A 14,039-nucleotide genomic window follows, 5' to 3' on the forward strand; every position below is an offset into this window, starting at 1 on the left:
TATCCCAAGCACCTAGCCCAGTGCCTGATTTATGGTTGTGTTCAATCACTATCTGCCAAATGAATGTTGCCTGGGTGACAAGGAATAGCTCTAATGAAGACTTTATGACAGAGAATGTGGGACCAGTTGTCTTAGAGAAAGCTCCGATTCCACTGTAGAATCTTATTGCTACCAAGGTCACAGGAAAAGCAGCTGGTGAAAATCCCGGAACACAGAAAGGCACAAGGGTGGAGGTGGCTCAGATGCCCCCTGGGCACTGAGGGGGTGGCTGAGATGTCCCCACTTATTTTTTGAGTGGTGCATTCTTTGCTCTTTTATTTATTGGGTAAATCCTAATGCATCTGTGTGCCAGACCTGGTGTCTCAGAGATGAATGAAACGTGGCCCCTGCATTGGGTACAGAAGTGGAGATGACCCGCAGGAGACCCCGGCTGAGTCAGGGGTGAAGGTGGACAGCTCCATTCTTCCCATGTGGCCCTCAGATCGAGTCACAGACAAAAAGGTGCCCTTATGGGTTGCACTGAGGGGTTGATGAACATGATCTGTGCAGATACCATACATATGAAAAGAAGGATGAATAAGGCCTCTGTCCATATTTTTCAAGATAAGAAACAAGTCCTTAAGGAGGGACACAGACTGCCTTAACTGATGGGGAGCCCTGGGCTCCTCCTTCCCCTGCTCAGCTCGGCCCTCCTTCCTGCGAAGGGCTGCGACAGCCAGAGCCCCAGGCTTGAACCTCACCTGCCTCCTGTGAGTCTCAGGGAGAGGAGGGTTCCAGGAGCTGGCAAACTGTCTTGGGCCAGCTCTTGGAGCAGCACATTCAGTGGCCCCAATGGATGGGCCATCCTGGTCCCTGAGAAACAACTGAGGCACAGCCAACATCAGAAATGTAATCATAGGAGCCAGCTCGAGGTGTGTCCCTTGATTTTAAAATACTGTTCAGAAGACAAACTCAATCACCAGACTGAGCAGAACCAATGCAGGAATAAGGCACAAAGCAGAAGTCTGCAAGGAACAGCTGGGGAATGCATGTTCATGTGCACTGCTGAAAGCACACGCCTCAGTGCTCCTCCTCTGAGCTGGGCCTTGGCTGTGCTGCAAGGTGGGAACACAAGCTTTGGTCTGACCCAGCATCTAAAGGCCCCGGCAGTGGTCAGGCCAAGGCAGACACCCAGGCTTGCGGGCAGCAAGCACACTACCGACCCAGAAGGCCCTGCTGTGAGTCCAGGGAGGGAAGAGAATGGGGCAGAAGGGAGGAAAGAGAGCCACATTCAGTCACATGTTATGAACAGGAGGGAGAAGAGCAGCAGGATTAATTGTCCACCTTTTATTAGTGAGTTGGCTGAGACCAAGAAAATGAAAATAATGTTCACAAGGTCATACAGAATACCAGACAGCACAGAACAGAGTCTAAGGTGCAACTGACAAGACACAGCCATTCTCTCTTGGCTGCTGGGGAAGGGGATGATGCCCCAAATATGTGGGGGAGGTGGTGTTGGTCAGAGATGACTGTGCAAAATATTCATTGTTAAGGACCAGACTTTAACCCATGCTTAGTTAGGGAAGGGAGAATTCAGCCAGCCGCCCAGCCAGCAAATGTTTATGCACCCTAAGAGCCAAGCATCATGCTTAGTGCTGAGTGCAGAATGCCCAACTCCTAGTTCTATCTCCTTGAGAATCTCTAGCTTAGGGATACAGACAGCTCAGCCAGATCCTTCTCCGTGCGCCCTCAAGCCCTTCCCTGCTCACTTACACTGTTTCCCCACCCACCAGGCCCAGCTGCCGCCTCCTCTCCTGCTGTGTCTGCTGCCTGGAAAGCTCCACGGCTCCTCCCTCATCTCCTTCAGGTCTCTGCTCAAATGTCACCTCCTCAGAGAGGACATCCCTACCCTTCTAAAATAGCGGCACCACCATCCTTCATTCTCTCTCTTCTAATCCTGATTTATTTGTTTCCTTCCTACCACTTACTACCATTTGCTATATTATATACCCATTTGTTGTCTATTATCTCCCTCTCCACTCCCTCCCCAACAAGACCTAAGCTCCGTAAGGGCTAATGTTCCCTCAGTTTTGTTAAGTGATGCATACCTAGCACCTAGCACCGTGCCTGGCACAGAGTCGCTCCTCGATAAATATTTGTTGACTGTTGAACAAATGGCCTCCTCTGAGAGGCTTTCTCTGCCGCCCCCACCCCAAGTCCTGGTCGCTCCTCTTCTGGGCTCCCCCAGTTCCCTGCACATCCTTCTGGTTGCCTTGACTGGGCCCGTTTTTCTCCTCTCTCCAGCCTCCCATACAGGACTGTGAGCTCTCTGGGGGCAGGAGCTCGTTTCAGTCGTCTCTGACTCCCCAGCCTATAGTGCCAGGCCTGACACATCAGTCAGCCTCAAAAAGTGCTTGTTGACTCAGTGACAGCGTAGACTAGGAGGGAAAGTTCTTTTCTGAAACAGAAAGCTTGGAGGAAAGAGAAGCAGCAGAAACGGAACAAGTCAGACCATAGGCACGAATCCATTCCCTGTGCCAGCCCACAAAAGCAGCGCCGAGGGGGCGAGCCTGAAGAGCCCCGGGAGGACATTGTGTATGGACAGGCAGGCTCTGCCCGGAGTGGCTCGGCAAATAGAAGAAACCAAGCAAGAGAGAATGAAGTGGGTTTTTGAAACAGAACATATGTGCATAAACAGTGAAACAGATGCCGCAAAAACAGTTTCTGACCGGAAAATGAATGAAGAGGTCTCGTTTTGCCCCCGACCCCACCTAGCCCTAGGGTCACCTCAAAGTTCTGTGCGGTTTTAACTAGTGCCAATGTCATTGACCGCTGAAGCTCCAAATGGTGGCAAAGCTCAGGGAGTGGGAGACAGTCCATCTGGGGCTAAGGGGCTCCAAGACTGTACTACCCACCTCTCCGTTGGCATCGCAGGCTGTGTGTGTGTAGAAATAATCTTTGTCTGTGCAAGCTGGGCGCATGTTACAGGAAGAGGATCCTTTCTCTAAATTGCCAAAGCAAGAAGAAATATTTGGAATTACATAAGAAAGCTGAGCTCCTGGCCTCTTTGTGGCCCTGTGACTCCCAAGCCCCTGGGTGCATCACCACACAAATATTGCCGGAAGTAGAAAATCCTGCACACTCACCCTTCCCCTTGTCTCAATAGTGTCATTTCCAGTTCCCCAACCCTGCTCAGGCTTCCCTTTGCACCTCTTCTAGGTGTTGATGAGAAACCACTGTTTGCCGCTCCCCTTCCTCCGCCCCATGGGGCAAGGGATGGAGAAGTGGCCTGGCCAAACGACCAGCAAGGAGGGCAGATGGAAACAGCCTCTTGCAGGTTAACCACCGCCAACCCAAGTTCCCTGAAACCTGGGGAGGTTCAGAAAGTTCACCATCTTCCAGGTGCCTTAGTGTCTTGATTCTGGGTGTGGTTTTTCTACTCCTGAAGTGTTGAAGTAAAACATGACTTTGCTTTCATACTCATTCCAAGCCTTTCTATGAATGTTCTAATATATTCCTAGAATGAAGGCCTTCCGCCTTGGAAATTTCCTTTTCTTCATGCAACCGTTCTACACAAATCAGGTTTGTAATTTCCTTGTTATGTGAACCTAACACATAAGATTCTTCCCACTTGCCTCAACCCAAGCATCCCAACACTATCTTTATTATTATTATTATTATTATTATTATTATTATTGAGATGGAGTTTCACTCTTGTTGCCCAGGCTGAAGTGCAATAGCGTGATCTTGGCTCACCGCAACCTCCACCTTCTGGGTTCAAGCCATTCCCCTGCCTCAGCTTTCTGAGTAGCTGGAATTACAGGCATGAGCCACCATGCCTGTCTAATTTTGTATTTTTAGTAGAAATGGGGTTTCTCCATGTTGGTCAGGCTGGTCTCGAACTCCTGACCTCAGGTGATCTGCCCTCCTTGGCCTCCCAAAGTGCTGGGATTACAGGTGTGAGCCACCGTGCCCAGCCTCTTTATTATTATTTTATTATTGTTATTTTTTTAGAGACAGAATCTTATTCTGTTCCTGAGGCTGGACTGCAGTGGTGCAATCTTAATTCACTGCAGCCTGGAACTCCTGGGCTCAAGCGATCCTCCCACCTCCCGCACCGGCCCAACACTATCTTTAACTCTTGATTTATACCTAATGAAAAATGTTAACTGCTGGGCATGGTGGCTCATGCCTGTAATCCCAGCACTTTAGGATCTCTTGAGCCCAGGAGTTCAAGACCAGCCTGGGCAACATGGCAAACCCTGTCTCTACAAAACATACAAAAATTAGCCAGGCATGGTGGTGCAGGCCTATAGTCCCAGCTACTTGATGCTGAGGCAGGAGAATCCCTTGAGCCCAGGAGGTTGAGGCTGCAGAGAGAGCCATGATCATGCCATTGGATTCTAGCCTGGGCAATGGAGAGAGACTCTGTTAGAAAGGAAGGAAGGAAGAAAGGAAGGAGGGAAGGAAGGAAAGAAGGAAGGAAGGAGGGAGGGAGGAAAGGAAGGAAGGAAGGAAGGAAGGAAGGAAGGAAGGAAGGAAAAGAAAGAAAGAAAAAGAAAAATGTGAACTATCAGTTTTCTTCTGCTCTCTGCATGTTCTCCTCCTGTCTGTGTTAGCTCTGCTTTAACCCTGTGAACCTCTGGATAGCGAGAACTACTTCTATGAATCTCTATTCATTTTTCATTTTTTATTTTGTTCATTATTTCATCATATCGGTTTGTTTTCTTTTTTTTCTCTCTCTCTCTCTTTTTTTTTTTTTTTTTTTTGGTAGAGACAGAGTCTCACTATATTGCCCAAGCAGGTCTTGAGCTCCTGGCTTCAGGCAATCCTCCCACCTCAGCCTCCCAAAGTGCTGGGATTACAGGTGTGAGCCACCGCTCCCAGCCTGGAATGAGATTTTAAGCTAGACAGATATGGGTTTGGATCCTGCTTCATCATTTAGCAGCTGTGTCACTTTAGGCAAGTTACTTAACCTCTCTGAGCCTCAGCCTTCTCATCTATAGAACAGCAATAATAATATATACCTTGCTGAAGCCAGTACATACCTGGCAAATTGTAAGTAGATACTCACTAGATAGCAGTAACTATTATTACCTGTATGTTTGGGAATTATTATTATTATTATTATTTTTTTTTTGAGACGGAGTCTCGCTCTGTTGCCCAGGCTGGAGTGCAGTGGTGCTACCTCAGCTCACTACAACCTCCGCCTCTGGGGTTCAAGTGATTCTCCTGCCTCAGCCTCCTGAGTAGCTGGGATTACAGGTGTGTGCCATCACACCCAGCTAATTTTTGTATTTTTAGTAGAGATGGGATTTCACCATGTTGGTCAGCCTGGTCTCGAACTCCTGACCTCGTGATCTGCCTGCCTTGGCCTCCCAAAGTGCTAGGATTATGGGCGTGAGCCACCATGCCCAGCCGGGAATTATTTTTATTTGGGAGTAGTCACAGGAGAGTGAATAAGGATTAAAGGTCTCTTTCCCTCCCTTTCAGTTAAGGGCTTATTTCTCAACTGATTCCTTCTTTTTCTATAGGCACCACATGGGTTCGTAGATCAGATAATCTCCTAATTGCAGTCTTGTTGGCCTGAGCTGGAAAGTTCCCTCAACCGCACGTCTTCATACCTCTTCTGTCTCTGTCTTATTAGGCTGGACAGGAGGGAACTACTGGCTGAGAAACAGTTGGGGTCTTCTCAGCTCATTTACTTGGTTACCAAGCAGGAGGCCCAATTCAGCACAGAGGGACCCATGGACTCCTGCTTTTGACTGACTTGGCCAGGAAAAATGTGGGGAGAGAGGCTGAAAACGTGGGGAGGTGCCAATTCCCAGGTCTAGCAAAGTACAAGTTATGTGTTAGAAAATGCATTCTATACCAAGACCTTTCTCCGCTTGTCAAATATTTGCCCAACCTGACATCCTAGCTCTGGGTTTTAGCAAAAATGGCTCAGCTGTTTACACACTGATCCCTGTTAAGGTGGTTTTAATAAATGATTAACCAAAATGCTGAGACCAACCTCCTTTCCCAGCTTGGGTTTCATCAAAGTGTTTAAGTTGGATGCCAGTCAAGTTTGGAAGATGGGCCCTGTGTTTGGTTGAGGGAGTGAAAAGTGACTTAAGTAGGATTGGCCCTGGGCAAAACTGTAAGAAGATAAAGTTTATCTCAGGGGCTCCAACTCCTCTTTCTGCACCTGCCTCCTCCTTTCAATATCCCCCCACCATGCACCCCACCTCCAGGAGTACAATGTTCTCACTGGGAGCTGTTTTATCAAAGTAAAACATTTCTCCTGAGGGTTTTAGTACTGAATGGACACACACCCAGGTCACACAGCAGCTCATGCTTTTGTGAAACTCCTCAGTGTCGCTGAGCTTCTCTTTCTTCCTCGGTAAATGCAGAAATCTCTCCCTCACTATGCTATAGGTAATAAATGAGATCATGTTTTGTCAGTTGGAGAGTACTATACACGTGACTTATGAGTGTTACCTGTAGCAGGAATATTTTCTATTCTTTTCTTTTTTTTAGAGACAGGGCCTCACTCTGTCACCCAGGCTGGAGTTCAGTGGCGCAATCAGCTCACTACAGCCTCTACCTCCCAGGTTCAGGCGATCCTCCCACCTCAGCCTTCTGAGTAGCTGGGACTACAGGTGTGTGCCACCACACCTGGCTAATTTTTTTGTTTTTGTAGAGACAGGAGTCTTGCTCTATTACCCAGACTGGTCTCAAACTCCTGGCCTCAAGCACTCCTCCTGCCTCGGCCTCCCAAAGTATTAGGATTACAGGTGTGAGCCATAGTGCTGGCCTGAGTATTTTCATATTAAAAAAGGAGTGTTGGGACAGGGCTTAAGGTATGAATTAATAAAATTAGTGCTTACTATATGCCAGGCCCCTTTCTAAATCCTTTACCTGTATTAACCAATCCTCACAATAACACTATGAGGCAGATATAATTATTGTCATTCCCATTTTTTTTTTTTAAGAGATGGGGTCCTGTTCTGATGCCCAGGCTGGAGTGCAGTGGAACAATCATGGCTCACTCAGCTTCTAACTCCTGGGTTTGAGCGATCCTCCTGCCTCAGCCTCCCCAGTAGCTGAGACTACAAGCAATAGCCACTGTGCCCAGCTGTCCTTCCCATTTTATAGACAAAGAAATGGAGGCACAGATTAGTAATTTGCCCAAGGTGGCACTGCTACTAATTGGTGGAGCAGGGATTTGAACCCTAGTAATTTAGTTCTGGAGTCCATGCTTTTTAACTTCATGCTATTCTGTTTAGGAAATGGATCACTAATATTAAACATAACACAAAGAAATTAAACCTAATGATCAAATTTTAGGGACCAGTGAGAAAGATGCTTTTAGTCAGGCTTTTGTCCTTCACATTGCTCCTGTGAGTTCTCCAATCTCCACCCACATTAATTCCACCTTAGTTTAGGCCCTGGACATCAGCAATGATGCCAGCTGCAACATCTCCCTACCACAGCCTCTGCCTCCAGCATTCCCTCCCTCCTCTGCATGGCAGCCAGAGTGGTCTTTCAGAAGCACTGGCTGAATTCCCTCATTTAAAATTCTTTTTTTTTGAGATGGAGTTTCCCTCTTGTCACCCAGGCTAGAGTGCAATGGTGTGATCTCGGCTCACTGCAACCTCTGCCTCCTAGGTTCAAGCAATTCTCCTGCCTCAGCCTCCCAAGTAGCTGGGATTACAGGCGTGTGCCACCACACCCAGCTAATTTTTGTATTTCTAGTAGAGACGGGGTTTCACCAGGTTGGTCAGGCTGGTCTCTAACTCCTGACCTCAGGTGATCCACCTGCCTCAGCCTCCCAAAGTGCTGGGATTACAGGCGTGAGCCGCGCCTGGCCTCTTAAAATTCTTTAATGACCTCCACTGCTGATAGGATCAAATCCCAATTTTTTGCCCCTACAATAGCACAGAAGGACTGCTCCATAATCTGTTTCCTGCCTGCTTCTCAGCCTTAGATGCAACTTCTCGCCACCTAATCTCTAGCCAAGCTGAATTATTTGCAGTTTCCTGAGCTTTCTGGCCTTTGCTCACACTTCTTTTTTTTTTTTTTTTTTTTTTTTTGGAGACAGAGTCTCACTCTGTCACCCAGGCTGGATTGCAGTGGCATGATCTCAGCTCACTGCAACCTCCACCTCCCAGGTTCAAGCAATTCTCCTGCCTCAGCCTCCCGAGTAGCTGGGACTACAGGCCCCCGCCACCATGCCTGGCCAATTTTTTGTATTTTTAGTAGAGATGGGGTTTCACCATGTTGCCCAGGCTGGTCTCGAACTCCTGAGCTCAGGCAATCCACCTGCCTTGGCCTCCCAAAGTGCTAGGATTACAGGTGTGAGCCACTGCGCCTGGCCCTTTGCTCACACTTCTATCCAAACATCCTGCCCCCACCAAATCACTAATTAGCCTTTCATCTTTCCAGATCTTAGCAAGTGGAACTTTTCCTCCTTTTCTAGAGAGGACTAACCATTTTCCTTTTTTGCCTCCACTACATTCTTTTCTTTTCTTTTTTTTTTTTTTTTTGAGACAGTCTTATTCTGTCACCCAGATTGGAAGAATGCAGTGGCATGATCTTGGCTCACTGCAGCCTCCGCCTCCTGGGTTCAAGTGATTCTTCTGCCTCAGCCTCCCAAGTAGCTGGGATTACAGGTGTGCGCCACCACACCCAGCTAATTTTTGTATTTCTAGTAGGGTTGGGGTTTCACCATATTGGCCAGGCTGGTCTGACCTCAGGTGATCCACCCACCTCGGCCTCCCAAAGTGCTGGAATTAACGGCGTGAGCCACCACACCTGGCCCACCTCCACTTCATTCTACACCCAGCACTCCTATTCCAACACCATGGAGAGTTACTGCACTTAGGTGTTTATATAAACACATTTCCTTTTCAACATAAGCTGGAGGGCAGGCACCAGCTCTAACCCTAGCACCAAGCTAGTCCTTGGCAACTGGCAGGTACTCAGAATATATTTGTAAATGCATGGACCTTCTGTCACTCCCTGAATACAGTCTATCATAGGCTATCATCAGAGTCTCCCTGCATTTTCCCAGTCTCTCACTGACCCTGTATTCTGGAAGAGTCAAGTTTGGCATGTCTTTGTAGGGATATGCAGGTCTGTTTGAGAGAGGGCCTTGTGCTGGGTTTACATATAAACTGTGTAAAAAAGGAAAAGTAGAATAGTTGTGAGTGTTTCCAGTGGAAAAGATGGGACTGTTTCTCTCTCCCTTCTTGTTTGTTTTAGAACCTGTCTTGGAGGTTGGCCCTCATACCAATGTCTGGACTGCCTGAGCAGAAAGCCATCTGCTGGCACTGTCCATCTCACATCAGAGCCTCGATACCCCCTGGAACTCCCTCAAATGACCACGTCCTATTTCTGAAATTGGAATGCTTTAGGAAGCTATCCTCAAACAATAAAAACGGGCTGCTTCCTGCTGTCCCCTTACTTTCCCTCAGAGCAGTGGTTTGCAAATTGTGTTCCAAGGAACCCTAGATTTCCCAAAATGCCTGATTTGACTTCAATGAATGCTCTCGGGTTGATAAAAGATTGTAATTTGCATCTTTAGACCTTGTTATCAAAATCTTTTCGTTCATCAATACAGGTTCATGAAATTAACTCTGATAATAATTGTTATACATTCAAATGTATAAATTTATACATTTTAAATCTACTGTATCTACTGTTTATATTATAATTTTTTTTTTTTTTTTGAGACTGAGTCTTGCTCTGTCACCCAGGCTAGAGTGCAGTGGCACGATCTCTGCTCACTGCAACCTCCACCTTCCTGGTTCAAGTGATTCTCCAGCCTCAGCCTCCTGAGTAGCTGGGATTACAGGCACACGCCCCCACGCCCGGCTAACTTTTGTATTTTTAGTAGAGACGGGGTTTTGCCATGTTGGCCAGCCTGGTCTTGAACTCCTGACCTCAAGTGATCTACCTGCCTTGGCCTCCCAAAGTGCTGAGATGACAGGCGTGAGCCACCACCCCTGGCCTATATTATAATCTTATATAATGTTTCATTTAAAATTTCACCACTGGCTGGGCGTCGTGGCTCACACCTGTAATCCCAGCACTTTGGGAGGCCGAGGTGGGCAGATCACCTGAGGTTGGGAGTTCGAGACCAGCCTGGCCAACATGGTGAAACCCCGTCGCTACTAAAAATACAAAATTAGCTGGGCATGGTGGTGCACACCTGTAATCCCAGCTACTTGGGAGGCTGAGGCAGGAGAATTGCTTGAACCCGGGAGGCAGAGGTTGTGGTGAGCCCAGATCACGCCATTGCATTCCAGCACTACAGCTTAGGCAACAAGAGTGAAACTCCGTCTCGAAAAAAATAAAAATAAAAATAAAAATTCACCACTTAAAAAAAATGATTGGACTGGGCACAGTGTCTCATGTCTGTAATCCCAGCACTTTGGAAGGCGGAGGCAGGAGGATCACTTTGAGGCCAGGAGTTTGAGACCAGCCTGGGCAACACAGTGAGACCCTGTTTCTACAACAGCAACAAAAAGATTGCAACCCTGGCTGGGCGCCATGGCACACGCCTGTAATCCCAGCACTTTGGGAGGCCGAGGCGGGCGGATCACGAGGTCAGGAGATCAAGACCATCCTGGCTAACACAGTGAAACCCTGTCTCTACTAAAAATACAAAAAATTAGCCAGGTGCAGTGGCGGGCGCCTGTAGTCCCAGCTACTCGGGAGGCTGAGGCAGGAGAATGGCGTGAACCTGGGAGGCGGAGTTTGCAGTGAGCTGAGATCACGCCACTGCACTCCAGCCTGGGCGACAGAGCAAGACTCTGTCCCAAAAAAAAAAAAAAAAAATTGCAACCTTTCCTTAGCTTTCCTAATCCCTCTAGCTCTGAGCTGCTTTTTCTTTTTGCCATAAGACACCATGGCACTTTTTACCATCTCACATACTATATAATTTATTATATATGTATCATCTATTTCTTTTTGTTTATTATTTCTCTTCCCCCCACCCCGAATGTAAACCCCATAAAAACAGGGACCTTTGTCTGTTTTGTTCACTGATGTATTCCAGGCACATAGAATAGGGCCTGGTAGATAGGAGAGGCTCAATATTTGTTGAATGATTTATTTTTACTTTATTTGTTTAGAGACAGGGTCTTACTCTGTCACCCAGGCTGTAGTGCAGTGGTGCAATCATGGCTCACTGAAGCTTCAACCTCCTAGGCCCAACTGATCTTCCCTGTTTGACCTCCCAAAGTGCTGGGATTATAGGCTCACAGCTTGAGAGGCTGAGGCAGGAGGGTCACTTGAGCCCAAGAGTTCAAGACCAGCCTGGGCAACTAGCAAGACCACTGTCTCTATAAAAATAAAAATAAAAAATTAGTTGGGTGTGGTGGGGCACACCTGTAGTCTTAGCTACTCAGGAGGCTGAGGCGGGAGGATTGCTTGGGATGGGGAGTTTGAGGCTGCAGTGAGCCATGATCGCACCACGGCATTTCAGCCTGGGTAATAAAGTGAGACCCTGTCTCAAAAAAAAAAAAAAAAAAATGACAAAGTGATTAATGGATATATGGATTGGCAATGGTATTCCAGGATCCAGAAAGGAAGGGTTTAAGAATTACCACCCTCAGCTTGGCCAGAAGGATGGCTCTATTCCCTGGTTTCTCCTTGTATGTTTTGGTGGTACTCTCTATCCCCAAACTCTTCCCACCCTCAGAAACATCACCTGAGTATTTGTCAGGGTCACACTGGTGGCAAGAAGTTTCTCCTTTATTTGAGTAAGAGTTGGCTGGGCAAAGTTTGCAGAAAGAGGAGCCCTGCTTATCTGCATATGTGCCGGGTTTGCAGGGGAAGCATTCTGAAGTGTAGGCCACCCCTAGGGAGGAAGAAGAGCACAGAAAAGCAAAGATTCAGCCTGGAGACTGAGTCCCCAGGAGATTGCAAAGTCAACAGCCCAGGAAGTCAGTAACCCTGCTCTCAGTACCTGTTATGGCGATGTTTCTCACCAGCACAGGCTTGGATACTTTGGACCATACTGAGAAGGCTGTGGTTCTCCAATAGAGGCCATTATTGCCTCGATTTAGCTCCACCTAAAAACCACAAACAGGAGCATTCGTTCATCACAGAGAAAGCTCACCAATCTGTTGGTATAGCCTCTTGTTGGGATGACTCCTCTTACTAACTGCATGGTAATGCTTCTTCTGACCCTCTTCCTCCTCTTCCTCAGCTCTGTCCTTCCTCCCAACTTAGCACAGCTCCTCTCTCTTTCTAAGCCTCCTCTTACAACCCTCCCATCGCTCCCTGGATCATATATACCACGAGCATCTCTTATGGTGAGACCAGTAAAGAGACCTGAGGGTCCTGACAATAGGGTGACTGGCACTCCCTCATTCTTCTGTGGTTTTGCAGGGGACAGCCCCCCTCCCCAGAAGACCCAGTCTTAAAGCTGGAAAGCTACTGGTCTTTGGAGTCAAGCCATAGAAGCGACAAGTCAGCTCACACCCATATTCTGTCAATGCTAGTGGACAGTAACTACAGCATCTTCATCATATCACACTCCTGCCCTCCAGGGACATCGGGGTGGAGGCTCAGACTGGGAGGAAGCACTCTCTGAGGAAAGGCCCTGGGTCCCTTTTCTGGGATCTCTAGGAGAAGGCTGGTGTGATACTCACACTGTGGAATTCCCATCCTTTCTCTGTGGTCTTCATCCACCTGGAGTCATCTGCATTGGGCTGGCACTGGTCATTCTGAACCTGACATAAAAAGAGTTTGGGACCAGAGTCTCAGCTTTCTAAGGAAATGGATACCTTTCCCCACATTGCACCAGCCCTCCAGAGGGCCCTTCTTTATATGGGAGGAGTTGCCAATTTCCTTTAGGGATTGAGCTCAAAACACATGAGCCTCAAAGTAGGTCAGGAGTTAGTCACACACACAAAATGAGTATTGGCACCAAAGAAATAACTTGTAACTCAGATGTGCTGTTTTCATGTCTGAGCTGGATAAAACACTTAGAAATCTGCCAGACAATTTTTCCCCCAAGAGTCCTTTCACTTTTGCCTTTTCTCCTTGCCTCCTGGGGCCTCAGCTCATTTTGCCCACAGCTCTCTCCAGAGGGAAAACAACGGTAATTCCCCCAAGCAGGGCTACACTCATGATGGATTCCTCAAATGGATCTGAACCCCAGAGAGACTTTTTAGCTCCCGCCCTCCACCTTGGCCAGGGGCTTACGAAAAACTCAAAGATGATGCTGGAGTCTGGGTAGTAGTATTCGAAGTTGACGGTGCCGGATTGCTTCAGGTTGACGGCGTACATCAGTGTGGCTGTGCATTCGTCCGTGTTGGAGGCGATGTAGTCGCCCCGGGGAACCCACTTGGACCTGTGAAGGAACAGGAACCAGGTTCACAGGCAGGAGCACAGCCCACCAGGCTCTGTGCCATATGCAGGTCTCATGTTCTGCTAGGTCTTTGGGAATTTTCGGGCTTGTGATTCACAAACTGAAACTTGGTCCTGAAAATGCTCAGTGAAGAAGGACAAAAGAAGCTCTCAGGTAGGTCAAGGGCCTGGAGTACAGCTAAGAAGAGGAAGGCAGACAGGCGAGGAAGACAAGCAGGCATGCCTCCACATTGTGCAGAGCTACCTGGGATATGGGTGGCAGGTGAAGTTGGGGAGGGATAACATTTTTTTTTTTTTTGAGGCAGAGTCTCGCTCTGTCTCCCAGGCTGGAGTGCAGTGGCGTGGCCTCAGCTCACCGCAACCTCTGCCTCCCAGGTTCAAACAATTCTCCTGTCTCAGCCTCCCGAGTAGCTAGGATTACAGGCATGCACCACCACACCCAGCTAATTTCTGTATTTTTTTTTTTAGTAGAGACAGGTTTTCACCATGTTGGCCAGCCTGGTCTTGAACTCCTGACCTCAAGTGATCCACCCACCTCGGCCTTGCAAAGGGCTGGGATTACAGGCATGAGCCACCGCCCCCAGTCAGGGAGGGATAACATTTATTGGTTGCTTACTGCCTTCCAGGTATTGAACTACATGCTTTATAGTCATGATTTATTTTCATCAATAAGAGGAAATGTTCTTTCTGTTTAA

The 14,039-nt window shown here is 47.8% G+C and overlaps 1 protein-coding gene across 3 annotated transcripts in view; it reads right to left on the minus strand.

Moving 5' to 3' along the window:
• The window catches only part of KIAA1324 (KIAA1324 ortholog), a 91,525-nt gene that overhangs the window by 18,808 nt on the left and 58,678 nt on the right, over positions 1–14,039 (minus strand). For 2 of the 3 annotated variants that reach the window (XM_030824922.1, XM_030824921.1), the window contains 5 exons: positions 13,180–13,327; positions 12,624–12,704; positions 11,936–12,041; positions 11,678–11,827; positions 2,895–2,983 (listed from right to left, as the gene is read on the minus strand). In XM_030824922.1, coding sequence (XP_030680782.1) covers positions 2,895–2,983; positions 11,678–11,827; positions 11,936–12,041; positions 12,624–12,704; positions 13,180–13,327 — 574 coding nt within the window. Of the gene's footprint in view, positions 1–354; positions 1,476–2,894; positions 2,984–11,677; positions 11,828–11,935; positions 12,042–12,623; positions 12,705–13,179; positions 13,328–14,039 lie in introns of those variants that run through there. The other variant, XM_030824923.1, reaches the window with a different exon arrangement.

This window comes from Nomascus leucogenys, chromosome 12 (assembly GCF_006542625.1).
Source record: "Nomascus leucogenys isolate Asia chromosome 12, Asia_NLE_v1, whole genome shotgun sequence".
NCBI classification, from domain to species: Eukaryota; Metazoa; Chordata; class Mammalia; order Primates; family Hylobatidae; genus Nomascus; species Nomascus leucogenys.